The 26,617-nt window shown below is 56.1% G+C and overlaps 1 protein-coding gene across 1 annotated transcript in view; it reads left to right on the forward strand.

Moving 5' to 3' along the window:
* SORCS2 (sortilin related VPS10 domain containing receptor 2) overlaps positions 1-26,617 on the forward strand; it is a 186,997-nt gene that overhangs the window by 152,002 nt on the left and 8,378 nt on the right. The window contains exons 12-22 of the mRNA XM_019626424.1: positions 4,778-4,854; positions 7,973-8,064; positions 9,004-9,111; positions 9,761-9,881; positions 10,619-10,752; positions 11,303-11,428; positions 13,730-13,901; positions 19,105-19,291; positions 19,652-19,785; positions 20,866-20,989; positions 25,959-26,071. Of these exons, the coding sequence (XP_019481969.1) occupies positions 4,778-4,854; positions 7,973-8,064; positions 9,004-9,111; positions 9,761-9,881; positions 10,619-10,752; positions 11,303-11,428; positions 13,730-13,901; positions 19,105-19,291; positions 19,652-19,785; positions 20,866-20,989; positions 25,959-26,071 (1,388 nt within the window). The remainder of the gene's footprint in view (positions 1-4,777; positions 4,855-7,972; positions 8,065-9,003; positions 9,112-9,760; positions 9,882-10,618; positions 10,753-11,302; positions 11,429-13,729; positions 13,902-19,104; positions 19,292-19,651; positions 19,786-20,865; positions 20,990-25,958; positions 26,072-26,617) is intronic.

Genomic DNA, 26,617 nt, shown 5'->3' on the forward strand with positions numbered 1-26,617 from the left:
TGGATGGATGGATGGATGGTGGATGGATGGATGGTGGATGGATGGATGGATAGATGGATGATGGATGGGTGGGTGGATGGTGGGTGGATGGATGGATGATGGATGGATGACTGGATGGATGGATGACCAGTTGAAGGATGGAGGACTGGGTGAACAAGTGGAAGGATAAGTGAAAGGATGGTTGGATAGTTGAAAGAATGGATAGTTAGATAGCCAGATGGAAGGATGGATAACAAAATAATGAATGAGTAAATAGAAGGAAGGAAGGAAGGAAGGAAGGAAGGAAGGAGGAGAGGGATGGATGGATGATGGATGTGAGAATGATTTGTATCAAGGTTGACATGTGTTGGTCTCTGAAGAAGGCTCTAGCTTAGTGGTGGAGAGAGACATATACAACTAGCATGAGGGAACAAGTGTAAGCTGTGATGTGTCTGTCTCGTCCATTAAACTGGGACCTCCTTTGGGGACCACTAAGTGAGTGCTGAACAGATAAAACCTTGAAATAAGGTTTACTGGAGTTAGGAGAAGAAAAAGTAAATGTTTTAAAAGCATATTGCCAGGCAGTGGCTGGTCTCTGACTTTTCTTATTCCTTAGCATTATGAGTCCCTCCTGTGCGCAGCGTTGGGTCTCAGTGCAGGGGAAGGTGCCGGGTACCACTGGTTAAACAGGAAGGGAAAACGGTGGCAGCGGTCACCAGTTAGGGGTGGTCACGCACCACCCTCCCCCCCACCAGGCTCTGAATCCTGAGTCATCACAGCAGCCTGAGAATGCGTCTCAGCCCCTGCAGCCCAGCCCTGGGATGGGGAGGCGGGGGATAGGGGGCTACTATGCCCCCTGAGAATGTGCAGAAACCGAGGCTCCCAGGGGCAGCGCTGCCCGTCCCAGGCCACCTGGCCAGTGCGTGGAAGGGCCAGGGAGAGGCTGTGCATGCCCACTTTGCAGATGGCATGAGTGGCAGAGAGCCTGTGACTCCTGCCCCGTCACAGCAGGACGGCAAAGGCATAGGCCAGGCCTCACGGCCTTCTGAACCGAGGACCCCTCCCCCTGTTTGCCCAGCACCATCTGCAACACGGAGGAGCTGGATATGAGCCCCAAACCCATAGCTGGACGCCACATCCAGCCCTGTACCAAGTCCCAACACCAAGTTCGGGCCTGGCCCAGGGTGGACTCTCAGAGGCTGTTTATGAATGAGTGAATGAATGAATGAGTGAATGGCCATGTTGAGATGGCAGAGATGGCCTTCTAGGCAGAGGCGGGACGTTCGTACTTAGAATGGCTGAATCAGGACCCATGAGGAAACGGGGGCAGGTGCAAACCCGTCAGCTCTACTGGGCTTCTGACCACAGGAGACCTTGGCTATGAGGCCTGGGGCGTTCGGACGTTGTCCTGGGGAGGATTGGCCTGGCAGGAGGGAGTGACCCAAATAAAACCCCTCTAGATTCTGAGATTCCTTTCATTTCTCTGCTCCTTTCAACGGCAGCCCGTTTTGTCAGTGTCTGCCCACCTGGGACGTGCATCAGTCAATGAAAAGTCTGCACGTCAGCATCAATTTCAGTGCAGCTCATCACGCGTGGGGTTCCATGCGCTGGCAGGCTGGTCTGCTTGTGTCGGGCACCCCCAGTCCTATGGGCGTGGCTTACCAGGTCTGAAGGGCAGTGTATTTAAAATGCACTGTCCTGACTGGCTGAATCCCCAAATTCTTGACCAAAACACGAAAGGCACCACTTTAAGTGTTTCCATGGCTTGAAGGCCTTGAAAGGCCAGAATGAGTGTTCAGGCCCCAAGAATGCTGCTGGAATCTGGAGGCGTGTCACTTAATTGTGTGCTCGTCACACAGAGACCAGGGATCCGCCTGTGCCTGCGAGGGTGTGCCTGTGGTAGCGCCCTTCCCTGCCCGCTGGCCTCCCTCTGGCTGTCCTCACAAGGGCAGGAAGCCGGCGGTATTTCATTCTGCTGCTTTTTAGTCTGGCCCCAGCTTTTCCGAGATGTGTGCATCCGTGCCACATGGGCCATTTAGTGTGTACACTGTTCCCGTCCTCCTCTCAGGCCCCGAGTGCCTGCTGGGAGCAGGAGAGGGCGGTAGAATGAACCAGGTTCCCTCAGGCGCCACCGCAGCCGCTGAGCAGGGACCCCCTTCCACTCACTCGGCCCAGCGACCTGGGAGGGACAGGGTCCCTGTGACGGCTGAGCTGCCTGAGCCAGCTGGGGGTGATGGCCGCTGTTCCCATGGGGCCGCCCCTCTTCCCATTGTCCCACCATTCTTTCCCACGCCCCACCCTGCGGCAGGTCACCTTCCTGCCCCCGCAAACGGTGGGTGGGGTGGGTTTTGTGTAGCTCTTTGCTCGGTCCTCCTGGCTGGGGTCTTCGCCACTGCAGCCTGCAGGCGAAGCAAGGATGGAGAGGGAGAGCACACTGAGTGAGCACTTACTATACCAGGTCTTCTGAGCCCAGAAGCGGGCAGAGAAGGTGGGGTGTGGGGTGGGGAGACACCAGGGCAGCCTGGAGGGGACAGAGCAGGGAAGGCTGTCTCCTAGTCGTGTCCCGCATGACCTCAGTGTCCCTATTTGTAAAATGACACCAGCAGGCCCTTCCACTCTTGACAGCCTGGGGACATTCTGTGCGTTTCCCCTCCCCCAGCGCCCGTTGGGTGACATGCAGCCTGACAGCCTTGGCAGATGGAGGACGGAAAACGGCGTTGCTTAAAAGGCAGACGCCTGCACCACTGAAATTACGGCCCAGAGTTTGTCCGCCAAATTCTGCTGACGCTGCGGCATTCGATGCTCAGCTTCTGCGTTTGATACGTGTGTCCCGGCATCTGGAATGATGGGGAGATAAAGGGTGCCCCCTCCTTCCCCTGCCAACCCCCAGCCGTTCCATCCATTCATTCATTCATCTCGCTCCCGTCATTCACTCAGCAGCCATCCCTCAGCACCTTTTTGTGGCCAGGTGGGTTCAAGGATACCCGGGTCAGCACCTGCCCCTCAGCCCCTGCCCTGAATGACCTTCGCTCTGTCCTGTGTCTTCCCACCTCCACACCATCGCCCAGGCCATTCCCTCTACCTGGCCACCCTTTCCCTTTTCCCTTGGCTTGCTGGCACTTGTCTTTCAAGGTACAGCTGGGAGGTCACTTCCTATAGGAACTGCTCCCCAATTGCCCGCCTTCACGAGCTCGTTGGCATTCCCGTCTCTGCTCGCACAGATCCTTAGGTTTCCAGATGTCCTGGCTGTGTGTGCAGTTGCAGGCCACCTTTCTCCTTCCCCCGCTAGGCTGAGAGCTCCCTGGGATCAGAGGCCAATGTTCACTTGGCTCAGACTCCTCACAGCTCAGCACAGGCTGATAAATAAGTGCAGGAATGGGTGATGGAGGGGGACTACAGAGAAGAGATATAGCTGTGAATGGAGGGATGATGGATGGGTGGAGGGATGATAGATGGATAATGGATGAATGGATGGATGGATGGATTATAGATGAGTGGATGGGTGGGTAAGTTAATGAAGGATGGGTGGATGAGTGGATGGCTGAATGGATTGATGAATGGATGGATGATGAGTGGATCGATGGATAAATGGATGGATGCACTGGTGCTTGGTACGACCTCAGAAAGGAAAACAGGCACACAAACCCTCTGCTACTCTGCTTGGAACTCATGTTGGCTCCTCTATTTGAGGACAGTCTATCTCCTTTGGAATTTTCCAGTGACAGCTGAACCTGACTCTGGGTAAGATACTTCTGAGAGTATGCATCAAAAAGTCTTCACACAACACGTGGTGTGCAGGTTGCCCAGAGCAGGGGCTCCAGGAGAGAGTCCAGAACAGCTTCGATGTCCTCATCCCAGGTGCCCATCTTCCTGGAGGCTTGGACACCTGGTCCCTGCCAGGACCACAGGGCACAGCAGAGGCCTGCCAGGTCCAGTTCATCAGCATATCCCTTCCGGGAGGCTATTCGCAGCAGGCTGGTTCAGCCCTGGAAGCCACTGTGACTTCCGGGAGCTGTGCTCCCCTGGGTGGGCCCTGCTCTATCTGTAGGAGCCCATTTGGGCTGTTTGCTGATATGTAAGCTGGGGTTGGCTTGGATGCTGAGTGGGGTTCTTCCCACTTTGGCACCACCCCCAGGCTTAAATCTGAGTCCAGTCGAGTAGCCTCCAAGGCTAGTGACCACCAGCTAGCAGGTTCAGGGGGGGTCAAATGACCATGACAGAGGAGTCACCTGGGCACCTGGCCGGTTCGGTGCCCACTCACCTTTCTCCAAAATCCACTCAACAGATTTTTCGTAAGCACCTACTACCCCACGCTGCCCTGGACCTACCTCTGGCCCCCCCTACACCAGACCCCCAGGGAGCTGTCCCCAAATGCAAACCCAGCTATGTCCTGCCCTAGGTCAAGTCCATCAGGGTGGCCGTGACGCCCGGCTGGCCCTCCTGACCCGTGTCCTCTAGTCTGTTCCCAGCTACCACTCCACACTTCTTACTCTTGACCGATACTCGTCCCTTATGGGTCCCCTGAAGTGCCGAGCTGTGCCTGCACCTGGGCCTGGATAGAGCCCCGTGAAGCTGGCTTTCTTGGGGCAAAGCTAACCGTTTACTTCACAGACTAGGACCAGGGCCCAAGCACAACGGTGACAACAGGCCTGTCATTATCAGACGATGCAGACAGGGCGCGCTGCTGGGAGGCTTTGCTGGTGGGAGGTGTAGACCAGGCACACGTACCCTTGTTTGGGGACTTGTCTGGGAGCTGGCTGATCCTAAGAGCAGCGCTGCCCCTTTTCTTCTGGACCAGGTAACCTGGGCTCCCAGCTGGTGGAATATAAGGAAGAAATGTACATCACGTCAGACTGTGGGCACACCTGGCGGCAGGTAAGGTGGCAGAGAGGGGCCTGGCACCCACCCTGTGCCCATTCTGCCGAGACTGGTGGGAGACGTGTCCGATCAGTGACCCCTGCCCCTCCCAGAGCCGTCTTGAGTCACGTTTCTTCATCCTCCCAGCCTGAGTGGCTGGACTCACAGCTCCCTTTAGCAGACGTTACATCGCCGTCTGAACAGCGAGGCTGGGCTGGGCCGGCCCAATCCACTGGCCGTTCTGATGGCCGCTGCTGGGGGATTCCAGACCTCACGCACCTCCACACGGTCAGACAGGGTAGTTACCGTGAATGTGGAAGCAGAGGGCGAACACGCCAGGCACAGGGTGGAGGTGCCGCCCGTAGGAAGCACACGGGGACTCGGAATACTTCCGGAGCCCAGAGCCCAGGAGGCGGGGAGCAGAGACGACCTCGGGGTTCCTGGCAGGGGGCGCTGCTGGGCGGACGGCCGACATGGAAGAGGGAAAAGCAGGTTTTGGGGGGCCCTGGTGAGTCTGGGTTGGGCACCTGGGAGGCATCCAGGGGTGACGATCTGATGTGGCAGTCTGGCCCGAGAGAAGGAAGCAAGGAGAGGGAGAGAGAGAAGGAGACAGCGTCACGCAGCCAATGGTCCCCACCGCCGGGGTGGGGCCCTGCGAGGTCCTCTGTGCTCTGGATCGCGCCCGCCCGCGTGGAGCTCGCTACGTCTTCCCAGCGAGAAAGCCCGTCTGGTCTGCCAGCTCACGGAGTGACAATTTCCGCTGTAAACACTTAAGAATGTGCGCTAATCTTCTGTGTGCATCCCCCCTTCCCGTCAGTGTAAGAAGCTCAGGTTTTAGGCCACTGTTTTGCACACCGAGTACCAGTTACGGCCCCTCTCCTGGCAGCCCTCGGGATGGATATGTTAACCCCCAAAGTACCACGATCCCCGAAGCCTTGGTGTGGGGTCCTGACGTTATTTAATAGCATGCAAGAAACAAGGAATTTTGAAAAGGGCAAAAGAGATTTATAGTGTTATAATATTTCTATTTCACAAAACGCGTGAAGCATGCCTAAATTTCCTTAAAGGTCACACCATCTGTCCGTTTATTAAAGAAACCCCCCTTATTAGATTAAATAGTCTGAGGTCAGACAGAAGCAGTCTCTCAGTTTCACAGATACGGATGGTTAGGTATGCACAGTGGCCACTGCTGTCAGGCCACTTGCTCAGATTTCCAGCGTGGGAATGTCAGAATTAAATGGGAGAATATCTATTTAAATGCTGAGTGTGGGGCCTGGCTTTGGGGGTGCTTGCTCCCTTCCCAAATTATGGGGGGATGTGGGGTGTGGGGGAGGCTCATGTGTCTGGGAAAGGAGAGTAGGGGCACCCCTGTGTGTGCGTGTCAGGGCAGGGAGAGCTGCTAGAACTGGGGTTTGGAGTTTACGTTGGGGAGGGGGCAGCAGGGGACAGGGTGGGACAAAGGCAGGGAGACAAGATGACCCGGGGAGCTCAGGCCAGATTGTCAAGGATGTAATGAGACATGCCTGAGTGCACGCTCAAAATATGAATTACAAATGACAGCGTGTGTGCTGTCAATGGACATAGCATTTTCAAAATATGAGTTCCCTGGGGTGATCAAAGGAAAAAAAACAGCCAGAAAGCTCATTGGAGGAGCTCGAGATATGGGGAGGCAGGAAGGGGAGAGATGGGGTGGGGGACCGCCTGCCCCTGGGCCCTGCTGCCCGGGGGCTGATCAGGGCACAGACAACCACAGCCATGTAGACAGACACATTCGCTGTGACGCCTCTTACACAGCATGGCAGGACCAAGCATGGTTTCCGCCACCCGCCTGGCAAGGGGGCCCAGTCTCTCCTTGAATACTCCCCAAGACGGGGAGCTCACACCTTCCTAGAGGAGAAGCCCAGCTGCTTCGGAACTCAGTCCCCCTGGCACCCAAGGAGCCTTCTAAAAGGGAAACTGGTTCACATCACTCCCTGATTAAACTTGGGGTGTCTCGCCATCAGCTGACACTCCTGCCCGTGCCGCCCCGCCCGTCTCCTGGGGCCCCCTCCATCTGCCCCCGCAGCCCCAGCTCCAGCAAGCATTTCTTGCCCCTGGACACACTGCTCTCTTTAACCTCTAGGCCTCTGCACACACTGTTCCCCCCACCCTGGCCTCTCCTACGATGAACCCAAATGCTTCTGGCATTGTGACCCCCTCCCTGGGGTGCCCAGTGACTCAGGTCTAGAGTTTAACTGGAATTTGGCATCATTCATCCCAAAAACACTGGCTCGGACTCCCGGCTGTGCCAGAACCTGGACTGAGCAGGCAGAGAGGACAGAGTCCACGGGACCCCTCATTTCTAGTGTCCGAGTGGGCGAGTCACTGTGTAGAGGTAGTCTGCCTCTCTGGGGGTGTCTCTCCAGGCTGTGAATCCTGGGGGCCAGACTTTCCTCTCTCCCTCTAGAACACTGGATCTATTGGATTGGTAGAAGGAGGGGGAGGAGAATTGTAAAAATGTCTTCTTGGTGGTACCCTGAAAATTGCAGGCCATCACCTCCCTCATCCAGGAATCTCTGTCTCTATTAATGCAGCCGCAGGCAGCACGCTTATCCCTAGCACCTTCCTGAGCTAACGGTTAGGACAGAGAACACCAGGCACACCGCCGCCTCTGGTCCCCTGCTGCTGTGGCAGTGGCTGCAGCAGGAGTAAGCATCATGGGTGTACCTGGGGAGAACTCCAGTAGGTGCTCTGGCACCAGGGAGGGCTTCCTGGAAGAGGCAGCACTTGAGCTGAGTCTTAACATCAAATAGGTGTTCGCTTTTACTGATGATGTGCCTCCTAACTGCTTTTCTAAATTCCATTCCCTCTGTCTCGTATTCATGTTCTTGGCCTCTTTGGTTCACAAGTAGAGAGGACCACCTGCAGTGTTTATCTGTAATTTCTCTTCTCACGTCCCTGGTCTAGACCGTTCGTCATCTGTCCATCCCACATGTGCTAAGTCTGGGGTGTGCGGCACGGGGATGGCTCGGGGACACAGGGAGCCCTCCAACCAGCCCTGGCTCAGGGAGCTGGCCTCTGCTGACGCCCCCAGCAAGCGACCCCCAACCCTGAACAACCCAGGACCCTTCTCAGGGTGCCGCCCACTTTTCTGCAGGTCTTCGAGGAGGAGCACCACATCCTCTACCTGGACCACGGTGGTGTGATCGTGGCCATCAAGGACACCTCCATCCCCTTGAAGATCCTCAAGTAACGATGACGGGGCCCAGCGGGGGGTGTGGGGCAGGCAGGGCTCTTTCACTCTACCTGGGGGCCACTCAGAACGGTCCCCAGAAGGGTCTCCCTGCAGGGCCCCAGGACAATGGCTCTGAACCCTAGCAGCTGGGGTGGTGGCAAGCTCGGCACACCCTCCCCAGCAGTTCTCTAGGCCGGGCACAGGGGGACAGGGAAACAGGAAAGGACAATGGAGCATGGCCGGGTGAGCCAGAGGGAGGCCTGCGGCCCAGAGGAGGCCTCCAGCCCAGGTTGAGGGAACAAGGAGGGCTTCCCAGAGGAGGTGACTTTTAAGCATCAACGAGAATTAGTTAAGTGGAGGAGGTGGGACCAGACAAGGAGCCCAGCTTGTGCCCAGGGGACAGTGGCTTTGGCATCAGCTTCAGACATCTGAAGGGCCACAGTGGGGAAGGTGCGACCTCTGGATCCAGAAGGCAGAGTGTGGGGGAGGGGAGAGCTGCAGGAAGCTTGTATCACTTTACTCTGGAAAAGCTTTCTGCACCGTGAGCTGGCAGCCCTGTGACACACAGGCGTCACTGGCCTGTCAGGCCCTAGGCCGGGCTCAGGCTTTGGGTGGGGCTGAGCCGGACCTTTCCAAGACCCAGGTAACTCTGCAAGCCGGGGGTACCCAGACAACATACCCAGGACTCCTTGGCTGCAGTGTCGTTAAGCAGATATGGACGCCGTTTGGTGCTGGCAGGTGGCCGCCGTGGGCCCCCAGGAGAGAGTGAAGTCGGGGGTCTGGTTGGGGCCCGGATGCTGGGCTGGCCCTGGGAACAGCCACTGCTCCCTCGCCTATTCTCCCAGCTGCCTCAGCTGGATGGCGCTGGTCCCTGGGCACAGGCAGGGCAGCAGTCCTGGACACGGGGACTGCTCCCACCTGCCCTGCATGGGTGACACCCCTTCTCTTGGCAGGTTCAGCGTGGATGAGGGTCTTACCTGGAACACACACAACTTCACCAGCACCTCCGTGTTTGTGGACGGGCTGCTGAGCGAGCCGGGGGAGGAGACGCTGGTCATGACGTGAGTGCCGCAGAAGGGGGGCAGGTGGGTCGGCGCTGACCCCCCCACGGGCCATGGTGGAGGGCTGTCCGGGGCCCTTGCTGCTCTGGGCCGGTTCACACTGACCTCCAGCCTCACCCCTCATTCTCACCCTCACCTCATCTTCACACCTGCCTCCTCATCTCTCTGTCCGCTGTTTCCGCTCACGCCCAGCCCCTGGGAAGTCCACGTTCAAGGACATCCATTACCTGCCCACAGCCACTGGCTGTTGAGGGCGGGACCAGGGGTCGGGGGCTGGCTCGGAGCCACTGCTCCATCCCGCCCTCGGAGCTGATTATTATTATTGGCTATCGGTACCTGTAAAGGACTTGTAAGCACGTTGTGCAGTGAGGACCTGAGACGCAGGCGGACCAGTGCAGGGCAGAGGCAGGCTGTCCGCCCGGCTCTGGAGGCCCCTCCCGGCCACCCTGGCCCCGGGCAGCCTCGGGTCTGAGGCCGTATGTAGCAAATGGCAGTTTAGTCCCAGGGCGGCCCCACCGGGGCAGGAGCAGTATCGCTGGGCCACTGCGCAGGCGGGAACTGAGGCCTGTGGGGAAGCGGTTTGCACAGTGGGGACCTGGGGACGGGGCCCCAATAAGGCAGCCTCCCTCCCTTCGTATCGCCTCCCCAGCATCTTCGGCCACATCAGCTTCCGCTCCGACTGGGAGCTGGTCAAGGTGGACTTCCGGCCGTCGTTCACCAGGCCGTGCAGCGAGCAGGACTACAGCTCCTGGGACCTCACCAACCTGCAGGTGGGCCACGGGGCGGGCCGGGCGGGCGCTCGTCCCCCAGGCGGTGCAGCCAGAGCGCCGGCCGTCTTTAGACAGCGGGACCTGCTGGAGATTTTCTGGGCCCTTCGTGGCGCCTGGGCTGCTCTGAACTCAGTCACACCCAGCGGGCAGGGGTTCTGTGGAGTCAGGTGTGCTTGGGGTCCAGGATTGTTCAGCTCGTAGGGAGGTAACACGGCACGTGCATCACATGTGACCTAGCACCCCAGTGGGTCTAGGGCAGCCCCCACCCCCTAATCCCAACACAGAGATGTTTCTACAGCAAAATGTATATTCCCACCAAGGGGCATAAATAAGGACCAGAGGCGGCCTCCCACTGCAGTTCAGCTCAGGCCGTGCTCCCAGAGGTGTGATGGGGGAGGTCAGCACTGCAGGATGGGGGGCTCTGGCGTTGCCGTGGGACCCCGTTTCAGGGAGCAAGGATGGGGTTAGTTCCGATCACTGGCTGAGGACCTACTGTGCGTCCACATGCGCCGTGGCTCTTCCCAGCTCCTACACGGGGGCCTGAGGCATTCAAGGGGGCCCATTTGCAGCAGTCCTGTGACCCCCCCCCAGGCCGACGGAGCTTGTCCACCGAGGTGCTCGGGGCGCTTGCAGGCGGGGGTGGGAGGGACGCTGCCCCCGCTCGGCCTCAGACGCCCCCCCCCACGGCCTCGGGGTCCCCTTCTGCGAAAGGGCACCAACCCCTCCGCCCCGCGCAGGGCGAGCGCTGCCTCCTGGGCCAGCAGAGGAGCTTCCGGAGGCGCAAGGCCGCGTCCTCGTGCGTCAAGGGGCGGAGCTTCACGTCGGCGCTCGCGGCCCGCGTGTGCGAGTGCCGCCACGCCGACTTTCTCTGGTGAGGCGCTCGCGGCCCCGCGGCGTGGGGGCCCCGCGACCCGGCGGCCGTGCAGGGGGCGGGCGGAGGTCGGTCGCCCCGCGTGGGTTCCGCCTTAGTCTGCGCGGTAGAACCGGGTCGCCCCGGCCTGTCCCCGAGCGGGAGGGGACACTGGGGCCAGCCGAGGGCGTCGCCAGGCGAGCTGCGCCCAGGGACTCGCCCGCGGCGCCCGGGGCCCACGGGAGGACGGCTGAGGCCCTGGCCCGCCGGCCCCCTCGCCGGTCCCCCCTCGCTCCTGCCCCTCCCCCTGCATCTCCGCACCGGCGTTGAAAAGGCGGGTCCCCTGGCAGCGCCCCGTCCCTCGCTTCGCCCGGCTGTCCCCTGCTCTCCCGTTGAGACTTAGCTCGGCACCCCTTCTCACCCGGAACATAGTGAGGCTTGCGGGCCTGTCGCCCCCGGGACAGAGTCGGGTGGCTTTGCCTCTGTGCCCCCACACACGGTGGCCCGCGCCCCAGGCCGGCTCCCGTCCCGCCCGCGCCCGCCTCCTCACCCCCTGTCTTTCCTCCTCCAGTGACTACGGGTTTGAACGGTCCTCCTCCTCCTCTGACGCCGACAAGTGTTTTGCCAACTTCTGGTTTAACCCGCAGTCTCCCCCCGACGACTGTGTCCTGGGCCAGACGTACACCAGCAGCCTCGGGTGAGCGCACAGGCCCCGCGTCTAGCTGCAGGGACGAGCCGGCAGGACCCGCAGCTGCCGTCCCGCGTGGGGTCAGGGCTGAGCACACTCTGTTTGTGGGACTGCCGAGCGTCACCCTGGGCCCTGACCCTGCAGGGTGCTCTGACCTGAGCTCACGTGGGCCAGCGTCAGGGACAAACATACCTTGAGCTGGCTCTGCACAAACAACAATCGACAGAGAAGGTCCGAGGTGCCTCGTAGCTCACTCCGCTGCAAAGGCTGAGCCCACTCAGGCAGTTAACACCCCTCCCCTGGTCCTTGGGCGTCCCTGCTGTGCCAGGACCCTTCCCCATTCACCAGCGCCGAGCGAGGCAGCCCCGAGCTGGGCCGGAGGGGCTCGCACGCCCTTTGGGTCTCAGCTTGAGCGGCACTTCCTCCAGGAAGCCTTCCCTGACCACCCGCCCTGGGCCCTGAGCTTCCCTCTGTCATAGCGCACGGCTGGCTGTTGTCATCACTCACCCAGCTGTCCTCGTGCTGAACTGCAAGCCCCATGACGCACAGTAGGTTCGCCTTCGGTGTGTGTGAGGGTGAGGTACTCGGCAGGTGTGAGCAATTACGGCGCTTTTCCTCCCCGGAGGCTGCTCTGTGTTTATAAAGGATTAACGTCGTATAAAGATGTTAGGTGAGAGAAGCTGTGAACCTGCCGTGTCAGGACGCCCCAAACGTGCTCCACCTAGAAGTCCCTGCTTCCCTTTGAAGGAGTCTCGAGAGGGAGAAAAAGGCCTATGGGCTTTTCAGAAACTCCCCATCACTGCCGCTGGGGAAGGGGCGGGCCAGAGCCTGAGGAAGCCAGAAGCAGGACCCAACTTTGCAGACTTGGCCCTCGGCAGCATAACGCCCATCATCCATCTGCCCATTTGTTCCTCCATCCACCGACCCACCCACCTATCCGTCATCCGTTCGTCATCCATCCACCCACCAATCCGTCATTCATTGATCCATCCATTCTTCTGTCTTTACATCTATCATCTATGCATCCATCCATTCTTTCATCCCTTCATCCATCCAATCATCCATGTATTCATTTATTCCTCCACTCATCCCTCATTCATTCATTCATCCATCCTTCCATCCCTCCAGCCTTCCCTCCCTCCCTCGCTCCTTCAGGCAGCCACAGCACCCACTCCGGTGTACCCACCAGGGCTTGGCAAGCAGGGACCCAAAGGGCACAGGGTTTCGTCCATACCATCTACACATTCTGGGCACCGAGGTGCTGCAGGCAGGAGGCTCTTAGTGTGTTTATTCCCGAGTCATCGACGTGTCTTTGCCTGGAAACCTGAGTGTGCATCCAGTGGCTAAATCGGGCAGGCAGGAATGGGCACCAGGCTCAGAGGCGACCAGGCCCGGGCCCTTCGGCCATAACACTAGTTTTCCAGACACACAATCCCAGTTTAGCCTCAGGGGCTTCTCACGTGGCCAGTCAGGTGCCACCCGCGCAGTAGTTTCCCCGTGGTCTCCCGAAAGGCTTCCTGGGCCCATCGGGCTCTGCCCGCCAGCCCCTCGCCTGCTCACCCCCCTCCGCTCTCACTGCCCGGGGTGCTCCTTCCTGCCCTGATCTCTCCTGAAACCCCCTCTCAGGGGCCAGACGCCTGGCACCGCCCCCTCCCAGCGCTTGTCACAGTCATGATTTTACGTTGATGTGGGGAAGGTCGGTGAGGCCTGCGTCCCCTGCTAGACAGTCTGCTCTGCAAGGGCAGGGGCTGTGTGTGGTCACCCGTCCCCCGCACCCGGCACGTACTGCCTGCTCAGTCCATAGGTGTGACATGAGTGAGTCGATGAACCAGGTACCGTCGAGTCCAACTGTCTCAAGGTCACAGGGAAGCAGAGCCCTCGGGGGACGGCAGCCCCTCTCGGGCACTCTGTCCTCCCGGGAACACAGCTCTCAGCAAGGCCACGAAATTCAGACTGGTCCCTTCAGCCATCCCCTCAGCAACAATAACAATGGCTGCTATTATCATTATCATTATTATTATTAATTATTACTATTATTAAAGTAACATAATCAGACCCAGGAGACATTTGTCGGGTGACAGAAACAGCTCCTGCCATGTCTGGTCATTCGTCCCCTCCCCTGAGCCTCAGTGTCCTCATCTCTAAAATGGGGAGGAAACTGCCGTCGGGTTGAGGTGGGAGGCAGATGGGAGTTGGTGAATGAGGCCTTAAGCCACAAGCCACCCCTGGGACAAGCGTCCCTTCCTGGGCTGCGGGGCCCACCCCCGCCCCGCCCGTCTGTGCAGACCCTGACCCGCCCTCTGACCACAGGTACCGGAAGGTGGTGTCCAACGTGTGCAAGGGCGGCGTGGACCTGCGGCAGAGCCCGGCACAGCTGCAGTGCCCCCTGACACCGCCCCGGGGCCTGCAGGTCAGCATCCTGGGCGAGGCGGTGGCCGTGCGGCCCGGTGAGGACGTCCTGTTCGTGGTGCGACAGGAGCAGGTGAGCGGGCCGTCTGCAGGTGGGTCAGAGCAGTGTCCATGCTGCGGGAGGTGACAGCGGGCCAGACCCCTTCTTGGGTCCAGACCAGCACAGACAAAATGACACAGGAAAACACAGAGGAGCGAAGAGTAGAACGTGAGGGAGACCGTGAGGGTGCAGCCAGCGTGAGCGAAGGGAACGGCAGCACCCAGCGTGGGTGTGAAGGGGTGTGAGGGGCTGGGTGGATGAGCCATGCGGGGCTGTGTGTGGCCGTGGGCTTTTTCTAAACCTCCAAGGATATTGATTTAGTTCATTTGGAATCTTAAGCAAAGCAGAAAGTTAAAAAAAGAACTGTGACTTATAATCCCACAATCAAAAATAAATCCTGTAGGTAGGACGGTAGGTAGGTAGACAGACAGATATATACAGAGGGTGCCAAAAAAAGGTATTCACATTTTAATTTTTTTTTAAAGATTTTTATTGGGGAATTGGGGGGATGGGAACAGACAAGTTGCTGGCGTTTTGTTCTTCAGTCTAATTGTGGAGAACGTTGCTTCACTGGCCCAAGTTGGCACCATCATTGCGCTCTTCCCTGGTAAGGCAGATCAGTCACCGGCTTCTGGATGGCCGCTCACTGCGGCTGCTGGCCGCTCACGCTGGCTGCTGGCTACACACGGTAGCCCATGGCAACCCACTGCCACAGGGACTGCAGCCTACGCAGTCGCTGGCGACTCACGGCAGCCCAGCTCCAGGTTGAGCTGTTGTTCAGCATCTTAGCTGTAGAGGGCAGTGTCACTGGCCCTCATATGTGGGATCCGAACCAGGGCCTGCTGCTCAGAGCTGGCATCCCAAGCCAGTTCTTAACCATCGCACCACTCGGCCGGCCCAAGGTATACACATTTTAAGAAAAGAAAAAAACTGTATTAAAATTGTAATGCTCAATATATACCGATAACAAAAGATGAATACAAGTCACGTATACACATTTTTTTGGCATCCCCGCTATATATAAATTTCTTCCCAGTCTCCTGACCTTCCTTTTTTTAGTACAGTGCTGTGTTTTCTTCTGCTTTTAAAAACAATATATATTCATTATAGAACATTTGAAAAACACAAAAAATATCAAGAATATAAATATCACCAAAACTCCTGTTCCCCCAGGATAACTGGTTAATTTTTGTATTTCCTTCTCATCTTTTTAAATTAATAGGTAGCATGCTTATTTTTCTGATTATAGAAGTTACAAGTGCTCGTTGTAGAACATTGAAAACCAGAAACATGCAGGAAATTCAAATTTACAGAACCACACAAAGAGGTCAGAGCCACCTGTTCCCACCTGGGGAGAGACCCCGGGTTCCGGGCTCCCCTGGATTTATGGGGCGCTGCTGGGCATTCGTAGCTGTCCTTTAAAATACCAAAGGGTTCCAAAGGGGCGGCCAGGTGAGGATGACAAAGGCCTTTGGTGTCAAAAAGCAGGGACTCTGGTCTAGTCCAAACAGGGAAACTGAGGCCAAAAGGACGCAGAGCTGCACGTGAGCACTGCTGTGTGGGGCACTTTATACACCCTGCCTCCTTCAGTTCCCTCCTTCCCCAGGGCTCCTGTCAGCCTGCTTGGCAGCTGGGAAACCGAGGCTCTGTCCGTCCGACAAGGGCAGTCACTCGCCTGAGACCACACAGTGACAAGTGACAAATAATTGCACTGGGTCCCAGTCTGGGGATTCGGGGCGGACAGCGCCTGGTCACAGCCCCCAGACCTGAGCCAGTCCTGGGGCAGGCTCTGCGCCCACCTGCCCCTGGTCCCGGTGCTGATGAACTTGGCCCTGAGAGTCCTGCTCTGAGCTTTGGGTGGCCCTGGGGTCGGGGTGTGGCCCCTCTGCTCACAGCAGCGTCCTGGAGTGGCAGGAAGATGAAGCCCTCTACCCTGCCTGGGGTCCCCTAGGCCCTCTGAGGGGACCCAGCTGCTGCCCCTGAGTTCCTGGTCAGACTTCTAGGACAAGATGGTCGTATGCTGCCCCCTAGAGCCTGGAATCTTGGCCACTCAGTTGCATCTGGATTCTCTGAATTGGAGCCAAGAAAGGACAAGCCTGTCAGCCCCACTGCCCCTGAGGACACTGGCGTGCAGCAGCATGGGGCTGAGGTCGGCCAGGGTGAGGGGAGCGACCCAAAGATGCTCTTAGAAGAGAGCCGTCGCCCAGTGCACACTGCAGTCCAGAGGGCCCGGGTTCCCTCACTGAAGCCAGGAGCGCGGGGCCGGGGCGTGTGCATACGCAGGTCCACTCACACACACACACTGACTCACACATGTTCACACACCCATAAACACTCACACGTGCTCACAGCACACCTGTACACTGACACACAGTCACACATACACACCCTCACACAGGCCAAGCCCGGCGTGGAAACAGCCCTGGATTTACAGGGCCCAAGTTCTGTAAATATCTAAGAACTAAAAATCAGACCTGATAGAAAACCCAGAATTGACCCACACACGTAACGCCCAGCCGGCTTTGCCCTGGGAGCCAAAGCGTCTCAGTGGAGGGAGGCTGGTCTTCAGCAAACAAACATCCAATAAAAATGAACTTTGAGGGCCGGCCGAGTGACGCGTTGGTTAAGAGTTGGCTTGGGACGCCAGCTCTGAGCAGCAGGGCCCCGGTTCAGATCCCACATGAGGGCCAGTGACGCTGCACCCTCTACAGCTAAGATGGTGAACAACAGCTCAACCTGGAGCTGGGCTGTTGTGAGTCGCCAGCGACGGCGTAGGCTGCGGTGGGGCTGCCGTGAGCTACCGTGAGTGGCCAGCAGCCGGCGTGAACTGCCGTCCAAAGGCCGGCGAGTGATCTGCCTCACCCAGGAAGAGCGCAACTTGGGCCAGTGAAGCGACGTCCTCCACAACTAGACTGAAGAACAAAAGGACAGCAACTTGTCTGTTCCCCTTCCCAGATTCCCCAATGCTGTTTCCTCCCCCAATTTTCCCAATAACATCTTTAAAAAAAAAAAATGAACCTCGACCAGAGCCTCCAGCCTGATACTAAGTCAATTCAAAATGGATCACAGATTTAAATGCAGAATGGAAAACTAGAAACCCTTTAGAAAAGAGGAGAAACTATTTGGGATCTAGGGCTAGGCCAAGGGTTCTTCGAGTTGGCGCCAAAAGCACCCTCCAAAAAGGCACTCTGATAAATTGTTCTTGTCAACATGAGATGCTTTTGCTCTGGGGGAGACCCTGTTAGGAAGATGAAAAGGCGAGCCAGAAGAGAAAATGTGTACCAGCCACATGCCCACCTGGAGTGGTACCCAGAGCGTAAGGAACTCGGAGAACTTGATAGTAAGAAAACAAACAACCCAGTTAGAAAATGGGCAAAAGACATGAAGGGACATTTCATTGAAGAGAAGATACAGATGAGGAGTCAGCACATGAAACTCTGTTCAACATCATCAGCCATTGGGGAAATGCAAATTCAACTGCACAGCTACCAGAATGGCTAAAACAAAAAAACAGTGACAGCACCGAATGCTGGTGAGGATGTGGAGAAACCGACCCCTCCTGTACGGCTGGAGGGAACATAAAATGGAACAGCCCCTCTGGAGGGCAGTGACCACAAAACGGGGCTCAGCAGTGGCCCTCCCGGGCATCTGTGCAGAGAGAGGAAGCCTTCTGTTCACACAGTCACCTGGGCACCATGTTCACAGCAGCTTTATTCCTAACAGCCAGGGAGTGGCAACAACCCAGGTGTCCTTGAGGGCTGAGTGGATAAGCATTGGTCCCTCTGTACCGTGGAACACCACTCTGCAAAGAAAAGGAACGGGTTACGGGAACACACCACAACCTGGGTGAATGGCCAGAGAATGGACACTCACGGGAAAAACGCCAGTTCCCGAAGTTCACACGGTGTATGATTCCATGTACTGGACATTCTCGAGACAACAGGATTATAGAAATGGAGAACAGCGTTGTGGTTGCAGGGCGTCAGCGATGTGCTGGGGGAGGGTGGCTGTAAAGGGCAGCGGCGGGGGGCCCAGTGGGGACCCCACTGCACTGTGACTGCATCAGCGTCCACTGCCTCACTGTGGCATCTCCGTTTTGTGAGCTGTTAGTTCTGGGGGATGCTGGGTACAGGGCGCACGAGGCCTCTGAATTAGTCCTTATGCTTACATGTGAACTGACAATAGTCTCAGAGTAAAACTTCTCCATTTGTGTGAAGTGCTCAGTAAGAAGCAAACACACCCAAACCGATCGCATGAAATGCACCAAGGTGTTCCTGGTGGGTGTTCCGGTGAGATTACGGTTTCTCCTTTTGTCTCCTCTTTCCTGCTTGTAGTTTCTATTTTTTCTACATTGAGACTATACTACTTTCCTGGTTAGGAAAAAATGACAAGTTACTTGACAGGTGTACAACACGAGGGTTGCTAACTGTTAATAATAACCCTGTTTTGTCCTCGTCACTAGGAAGACACCATCCTGGGTGTCCTTTGGAGTGGGGTGGCCAGAAGGGAGGACACGAGGCAGGGACAGGGAGAGGGAGGGAGAAAACGAGGCTGAAGACGAGAACTTCTCCGCGCTCTGAAGTTGAAAAAGTTATTGTTTGCTTCACTCAGTTTCCCACGACTCTGAGGAAACTGGTTATTTGACAGATAATGTTTGTGGCAGTAAAACAGCTTGTGTGGGTGGCTAAGAGCTGGGACGGGCCAGCAGTTGGTGGGAGCGCCTCTCTGCACAGACCCCGAGCGTCGAGGTCATTCCTGGCACCGCATAGAGCGAGATAAAAGAAAAACTCAGGAACCCAGGGTCACACCGGGAGTAACGCTTTGTTTCCTAGGAGACTTTTCAGAGTCGTCATGAGTGTGCATGTTCCTGGTGCTGTTACCGAAGCCCCCCCTCCATGTGCCAGGCCCCTTGTCACCCTCCCTGTGCTGGCCCTGCCCCCACCCCACCTCCCTGAACTCCCCCTTGGGCCCCTCAGGGTTCTCCCTCTCTGCAGCCGGGGGATGGCTCTAAGCCTGGCCCCTGCTTCGACCCTCCTGGGTCTCTCTCTGCATCTCTGGGCCGCGTCTGCCTTCCTCCGCGCGGCGCCTCAGGCTGGACCCCAAGGGCAGAGCCAGCTCTGGTTCCCTGGGCTGCCCAGGCCCACTCGCTTCAGGAAAGGAGTGAGGGAATGAGTGAGTGAGTGAGTGAGTGAGCGTTGAGGTCCAACCCTAAGTGCCCTTATGGTGTCTCCTGCAGGGCGATGTCCTGACCACCAAGTACCAGGTGGACCTCGGGGACGGCTTCAAGGCCATGTACATGAACCTCACGTTGACCGGCGCGCCCATACGGCACCGCTATGAGAACCCTGGCGTCTACCGTGTGTCTGTCCAGGCGGAGAACATGGCAGGCCATGACGAGGCGGTGCTCTTTGTCCAGGTCAACTGTAAGTCCGTTGCCCCTTGGAGGCCAAGCGTCACTTCCTGTGACATAGAAAACCTGGTCCTGGGGAAGCACAGGGACCCCCTCAGGGCTGTGGCAGGTCCCCAGCGCTCGAGAGAGGGCCCAGGGGCAGGGAGGCAGGCAGGCTGGGCTAAGTCCACACCCTTGGTGGTCTGCACAGTAGTGGGGCTCGTGGTGGTGACGGTGGTGGGTGATGGGGGCAGTGATGGTGATAGTGATGGTGTTGGTGATGGTGGTGACGTCGGTGGTGTCAGTGGTAACGAAGTTGATAACAGTGTCCAACAAGCAGCCTCTGAAAAGCCCAGCGCCCTAATGCCCTCTGACCTTTCTCCGGACCCTGCAGCCCCCCTGCAGGCCCTGTACCTTGAAGTGGCCCCTGTCATTGGCATCGACCAGGAGGCGAACCTCACAGCTGTGCTGCTGCCCTTGAACCCCAACCTCACTGTCTTCTATTGGTGGATTGGCCACAGCCTGCAGGTACGCGGCCCTGGACCCCTGGGGCCCCTCCCTCTGGCAGCTCCCACCTGCGGTGGAGAGTGAGGGCAGGACACTGCCCTGGGTGTTGGCAGGACACAGGGCTGGCGCTGTGGAGAGGAGGCAGGCGCACACCACCCTCGCCTCCCACCCCGAGCGTCTGCTCAGGGTCCAGCTGTGCGCAAGTATGGTGGACATGGGATGAGCCAGACCCGACCCTGCCTATGCCCCGGGAAAGAGATGTGAGCAGGGTAGGAGACTCGAGTTAGGGTGTGACAAGTGTCACAGGAAGGGGGCAGGTGTCTGAGCTCCAGGGGAGACAGGCCATTTCGGGTTTGGGGTACGAGTGGTCAGGGAAGGCTGCATGGAGGAGGGGTCACTGGGTCTGATCTCAGAGCCACAGACAATGCCTGGGGGAGGTCCTGAGGCCTTTGAGGAGCCAGGCTGCCCATCCTTAAACTGGGGGGCCTTGAGACCCAAGGAGGGGCATCCTTCATTCAGCAAACTGCAGCCCTGTACCCCTGAGCAGAAAGCTCTCCACACACAGTGGCTGAGGGCCTGACACAGGGCAGGGAGGGGCTGTAGGCTCCCAGTGCGTTTCCCTGGAGTGGGGAGCGTCTAGCAAGGGCTTGGGCTGTGGGTTCGAATCCCAGCTCCGCCTCTTTCAGCCGAGCTCTTCAGGCAAGCCACTGAACCCCCCAGAGCCTCTGTGTCCCCCTCTGCCAGGTCCGAGGTCACACGGCCACCAGTCCTGATGAGAGCGCCCCAGCCCTCAGGCTGGTGCTGAGCCGGGCACGGGGCCGCAGCTGAGTGGGGCTGGGAGATGGACTGGGGTGGGCGGAGGCCCAGCGTGAGGCCACGTTCGGGGGGCTCCCGGACAGCCTCTGGGAGGGGTTGTGTCCACGCCGTTAGGTTAGAACCGGGTTCTCTGGGGGCCTCCCCATGCCCCCGGCGCTGCCCCCTGCCCTCCTGAGAGCAGAGGAGAGCGTTCTCACTGCAGCCCTGGCAGCTGACCGGCCGCAGGGCCGGCTGCCCCGTCGCCGCCACCACAGGTCCGGCCCTGACTCTGCCTACGCCCCGCAGCCTTTGCTGTCCCTGGATAACTCTGTGACAACGCGGTTTGTGGACACGGGGGACGTGCGTGTGACAGTGCAGGCCGCCTGCGGGAACTCAGTGCTGCAGGACTCCAAGGTCATCCGCGTGCTGGGTGAGTCCCTCCTGGGACGGGGACAGGGGACAGGGGACAGGGACCCGCAGCACGCCGTCTCCTCTCGTACCGCCTCGGCCCGGGCGGTCAGCGGCCTCATGTGGAGACTCAGAGTCCCGTCCGCTTCGGTGTCCCATTTACCTGTGCTCCCTGGGGGCCCTGAACCCCTCATGGGAGACGTTGACAATGAAAAAACTCCTGAGAGTGAGAGACACACACCCCGGCCAGCGTGCTGCTGCCTTCATTGTCACAGCGATAAAAACTCATTCCGCTCTCACACAGCCTGTCCCGTGGACAAAAGCCAGCAGTGAGATGTTCAGCGGGTCGCCCTCAGCCATTCCTTCATTCACAAACGAGCTTGAAAATAGTCCTCCCCACGCCCCTTGTAAGATGGTTTGTGTTGTTTAATTGACATGTAATCAACATACAGCATTGTATTATTTCCGACGTACTACAGGAATGCTTTGATACTTGTATATGCTGTGACATGGCCACCACAGTAAGTCTAATTAATGTCCGTCTCCACATAGTTACCGAGTTGTTGTTTTTTTCTTGCGGTGAGCACTTTTAAGCTCTACTGTCTTAGCAACTTTCAGATACACAGCACAGGATTGACTGGTCACCGTGCTGTACACACAACTCCAGGACTTGCTCATCTTATAAGTGGACGTTGGCGCCTTTGAGCCCCGTCACCCATCCCCCACCCACCGCCCCACCCCCACCAGTCTGTTCTCTGTTCCTATGAGCGCAGTTTTTGTTTTGGCCTCCAGATCCCACGTATAACTGAGATCATACGGTATTTGCCTTTGTCTGACTTACTTCACTCAGCACAATGCCCGCTAGGTCCATCCATGTTGTCGCAAATGGCAGGGTTTCCTTCTTTCTATGGCTGAGTCATCTTCCATTGTGTAAATGAACCACCTCTTCCTTATCCACTCGTCTATCGATGGCCACCTGGGTTGCTTCCATGTCTTGGCTGTTGTAAACAGCACTGCGGTGAATATAAGGGTGCTGATATCTTTTCAAATTAGTGTTTTTTATTTCTTTGGATAAATACCCAGAAGTGGAATTGCTGGGTCATGAGGTAGTTCTATCTTTACTGTTTTGAGGAACCTCCACACTGTTTTCCATGGTGGCTGCACCATTTTACATCCCCACCAACAGTGCACGAGGGTCCCCTTGCCTCCACAGCCTCGCTGACACTTGTGTCTTGTCTTTTTGATGAGAGATATTCTGACAGGTGAGGTGGTTTCCCACTGCCGTTTTGATCGCATTTCCCTGATGATTAATGATGCTGAGCACCTTCCCATGGGCCTGTTGGCCTTCGGGGTGTCTTTTTTGGGGAAATGCCTATTAAGGTGCTCTGCCCTGTTTTAAATCAGACTGTGTGTTTGTTTGCTATGAATTGTATTTTTTATATATTTAGATATTATATGTATTTATATATTTGGATATTAACCCTTTAGCAGGTATAGGATTTGCAAATATTTTCTCCCGTTCCATAGGGCATCCTTCTCTCTGTTGCTGGTTTCCTCCGCTGTGCACGAGCTTTCAGTTCGGTGCACTCTTCACTTTTCTTGCCTTTGCTTTTGGTGTCAAATTCAAAAAATTTTTGCCCAGATTGATGTCTAGGAACTTACTGCCTGTGTTCTTTTCTATTGGGTTGTTGGAAAAGTCATGACGTATTTTGTCTGCTTTTCAAAGGTCATTTATTTATATAAAGAACAAAGATCAGTCAATGATATATTGCCCGTTTTGTTCGATAACCTTTTGCCATCTTTCAGTGAGCTTCGTAATTCCTTGTTCATAGAAGGACCTGTCTTTATTTGGCAAAAACTGAACAAGGTGCTGATTCACAGCCTCATCTGAATTGAACGTTATACCAAACAAGGATTTTTGAAGAAAGCGAAACAAGTGGAAGTCTGACGGCACAAGGTCAGGCGAATATGGTGGGTGTGGCAACACATCCCATCCAAGCTCCAATCATTTTTGACAGGTGATCAAACTTGTGTGTGGTCTCGCGTTGTCACGATGGAACACACTCCTTTACAATTAACAAGCTCTGGACGTTTCTGGATGATGGATTCATTCAAACTGTCCAACTGCCGACAGTACACATTCGAATTGATTGTTTGGTTCCTTGGTAGGAGCTCGAAAAACACGACACCTTTAGAATCCCACTACACTGAGAGCATAACCTTCCTCTGATGAATGTCTGCTTTCGATGTAATTCGAGGCGAATCATCACGTCAGGACCAAGACCGTTTGCACACCACATTGTTGTAAACAATCCACTTCTCATCACCAGTTATATAAGTCGCTTCAAAAACGGATCATTTTCCTCACGTTTAATGAGCATATTGCAGATGTTTATACGTGTTGTCAAATGAACTTCTTTGAGTTCATGCAGAACCCAAATATCCAGCTTGCTTACGTATCCCAGCTTCTTCAGGTGGTCGTGAGCACTTTAATGATGGATGTTCAATGTTTCTGCAATCTCTCATGTTGTGTAACGTGGGTTTGACTCGATCAACGCCTTTATTTTGTCGTCATCAACCTTGGTGGGCCTCCCTGACCGAGGAGCGTCGTTGAGATCAAAATCACCAACACGGAATTTCGTGAACCATCGTTGGCACTAACATTCTTGTAGAGCATTGTCACCATAAACTTTATGCAACTTTTCACAAGCTTGACATGCGTTCTTCCATTTATGGAAGTAAAACAGTAAAATATGGCAAAAATGCACAGTTTGGTCTTCCATCTTCAACTTGTTGTAAAACCTCCAAAACTCAACCAAATCACTCAATTTTCTTTTAGAATGAAGCTAGAACTATCAGCTGTCAAATGACATAGCAATAACATAGATGCGAATGACTCTAGTACTTCCAAAAATGAACTAGTGCCATCTGTCGCAAACATGCGTCATGACTTTTCCAACAACCCAGTATTTTGTGGTTTCAGGTCTTACGTTTAGTTTTTTAACCCCTTTTGAGTTAACTTTCGTGGTATAAGGGGTCGTTTCATTCCAGTTTTCCCAGCACCACTTATGAAGAGCCTGTCCCTTCCCAGTGTGTATTCTTGGCTTGTTTGTCAGATTGATTGACATCTAGGCGTGGGTTTAGTTCTGGGCTCTCTATTCTGTTCCATTGTCTGTGTCTGTTTTTATGCCAGTGCCATGCTGTTTTGATCACTATAGGCTTGTAGTGTAGTTTGATATCAGGGAGCCTGATAACTCAGCTTTGTTCTCCTTCCTCAAGATTGCTTTGGCTATGCAGGGTTTTTTTGTGGCTTAATTACAAATTTTAAGATTGTTCTAGTTCTGTGGAAAATGCCGTTGTTTTATCTATTTCTGTGAAATATCTCATTGGCGTTTTCATAGGGGTTCCATTAAATCTGTAGGTTGCTTTGGGTCATATGAACATTTTAACAGGGTTAAGTCTTCCAATCCATGAGCACGGAGTATCTTTCCATTTACTTATATCTTCAGTTTCTTCCATCAGTATCATATAGTTTTCAGTGTACAGGTCTCTCACCTCCTGGTTAAAGTTTATTCTTATGTACTTTATTCTTTTTTTTTTTTTTAAGATTTTTTTTATTGGGGAATTGGGAGAAGGGAACAATGTTAGGGAGTTGGGGGAGGGGAACAGCCAAGTTGTTGTCCTTCAATCTTAGTTGTAGAGGGCGCAGCTAGCTCAGCTTCCAATTCTGTCCAGTCGCCATTGGGCCGCCCGTAGGCAGCTCTCAGCTGCTCAGTTTAAGGTGTTGTGTTCGATCTTAGTTGCGGGTGGGTGTAGCCACCATCCTATGTGGGAGTCGAACCCGCAGCCTTGTTGTTAAGAGCGCACGCTCTATCCACTGAGCCACCTGGGTGGCAGCTCAACTCAAGGTGCTGAGTTCAGTCTTAGTTGCGGGTGGGCGTAGCCCACCATCGAACAGGCAATCTTGTTGTTACACCAGCTGAGCCATCCTGCCACCTGTTGGCAGCTCAGCAGCAGCTCAGCTCGGGCGCAGCTCAGTGGCCCATGTGGGAATCGAACTAGAGACCCTGTTGCTCAGAGCTCGCACTCTTGAGCAAGCTCTTAACCCGCTGAGCCACTCCGCTGGCCCCTGTACTTTATTCTTTTTGATGCGATTGTAAATGGGATTGTTTTCTTAATTTCTCTTTCTGATAGTTCATTATTAGTGTATGGAAACACAACAGATTTCCATGTATTGATTTTGTATCCTGCAGCTTTACTAAATTTCTTAGTTCTAACAGCTTTTTGGTAGAGTCTTGAGGGTATTCTAACATGATATCAGTCATCTGCAAATAGTGAGTTTCACTCCTTTCGTTGTCCATTGTGAGATGTTGAGCTCACAGTTCACAAGCGCTTGTCCCTTAAGCTGCTCATCCCTACAGGGCCTCCCCCCACTCTACACGTCAGAAAACCGGGGCTCTGGAGGCAAATGGAGAGAAGCTTCAATGAGCTGGGGTTCCGGTGCTGCAGTCTTCCTCCATCCCCTGCTGTGGCTCTAGAACAGGCCTCTGAGCTGGGGACTCTGGGAAACACAAGAGAAGGGGGTCAGGGGCCTCTGCGCTCCGGGGACTCTGACTCTGGTGGGGGAGGGGCCAGGTCAGACTCCGTGGGTCCCTGGGGGAGGGGAGGCCAACCTCGTGGGCTCTGCGTGTCCTTGTGAGTCAGTGGGGCACATCTCACGTGCCAGGCCCTCCCTCCCAGTCAGCGCTGCTTTCGTCATCGTCACCTCGGCGTCCTCGTTGTTGTTATCAAATGGCAGCCCATGAAGCGGGCCCTGCCTGCCTGGAACCGCTTCGGGCACACAGGGTGGGATCTTATTTTCCAAAAGTGGGCCCTGGGGTCTGACCCCAGGGCTGTCCTGGGCCGTCCAGGGTGTGCGGCCACCTCCCTCGGAGGGCGCAGAGCCCGGCTGCCCAGGACTGACCCTTTCTCCCGTCTCCGCCTCTTTCCAGATGAGTTTCAGGTTGTGCCTCTGCAGTTTTCCAAGGAGCTGGATGCACACAACCCCAACACCCCGGAGTGGAGAGAGGACGTCGGCCTGGTGGTGACCCGGCTGCTCGCCAAGGTGCCCCAATGCCGCAGCTTCCCCGCACCTGAGGGCACCTCAGGAAAGCTGGGGTGGGGGCGGGGTGGGCACAGCTCCCCACAGTCACAGTGCTCTGGCCTTCAGGCTGGCTGTGGGCACTTAGAAGCCAGCTAGGGTCCCCCGCCTGGGCTGGGAGGGCTTGAAGCTGAGTGTCACCTTGCCTCCTCCATGCCCATCCAGTGAGCGCCAGTCACTTCCACAAGACACAGCCGCTGTTCCCCTGTCGTCCATAATCTCTTTAAAGTGATGTTCATTTAGTCACTGAGTTTCTCTCCTGGGCCAAACCCTAGAGACAGAAGAATTAGGGTGCCCGCTGCCCTCGGGCAGCTGACAGAACGCACAGGAAGGCAGTGTGCGTCAGAGTGGCACAGCCACCCAAGGCCCTGGTTCCCCCAGGGAGAGAAAGAATTCCCCCCCCCCGCACCGAGTCATCCGAGGCTGCCACAGGCCAGCCACTGACCGTGCCTGCCCTCAGCCTGTTAACAGTGCTGCTGACACTGTTCAGGTATTGAAGGATGCGTAGGA

The sequence above is a fragment of the Hipposideros armiger genome, unplaced genomic scaffold (genome assembly GCF_001890085.2).
Source record: "Hipposideros armiger isolate ML-2016 unplaced genomic scaffold, ASM189008v1 scaffold_677, whole genome shotgun sequence".
Lineage (NCBI taxonomy): Eukaryota > Metazoa > Chordata > Mammalia > Chiroptera > Hipposideridae > Hipposideros > Hipposideros armiger.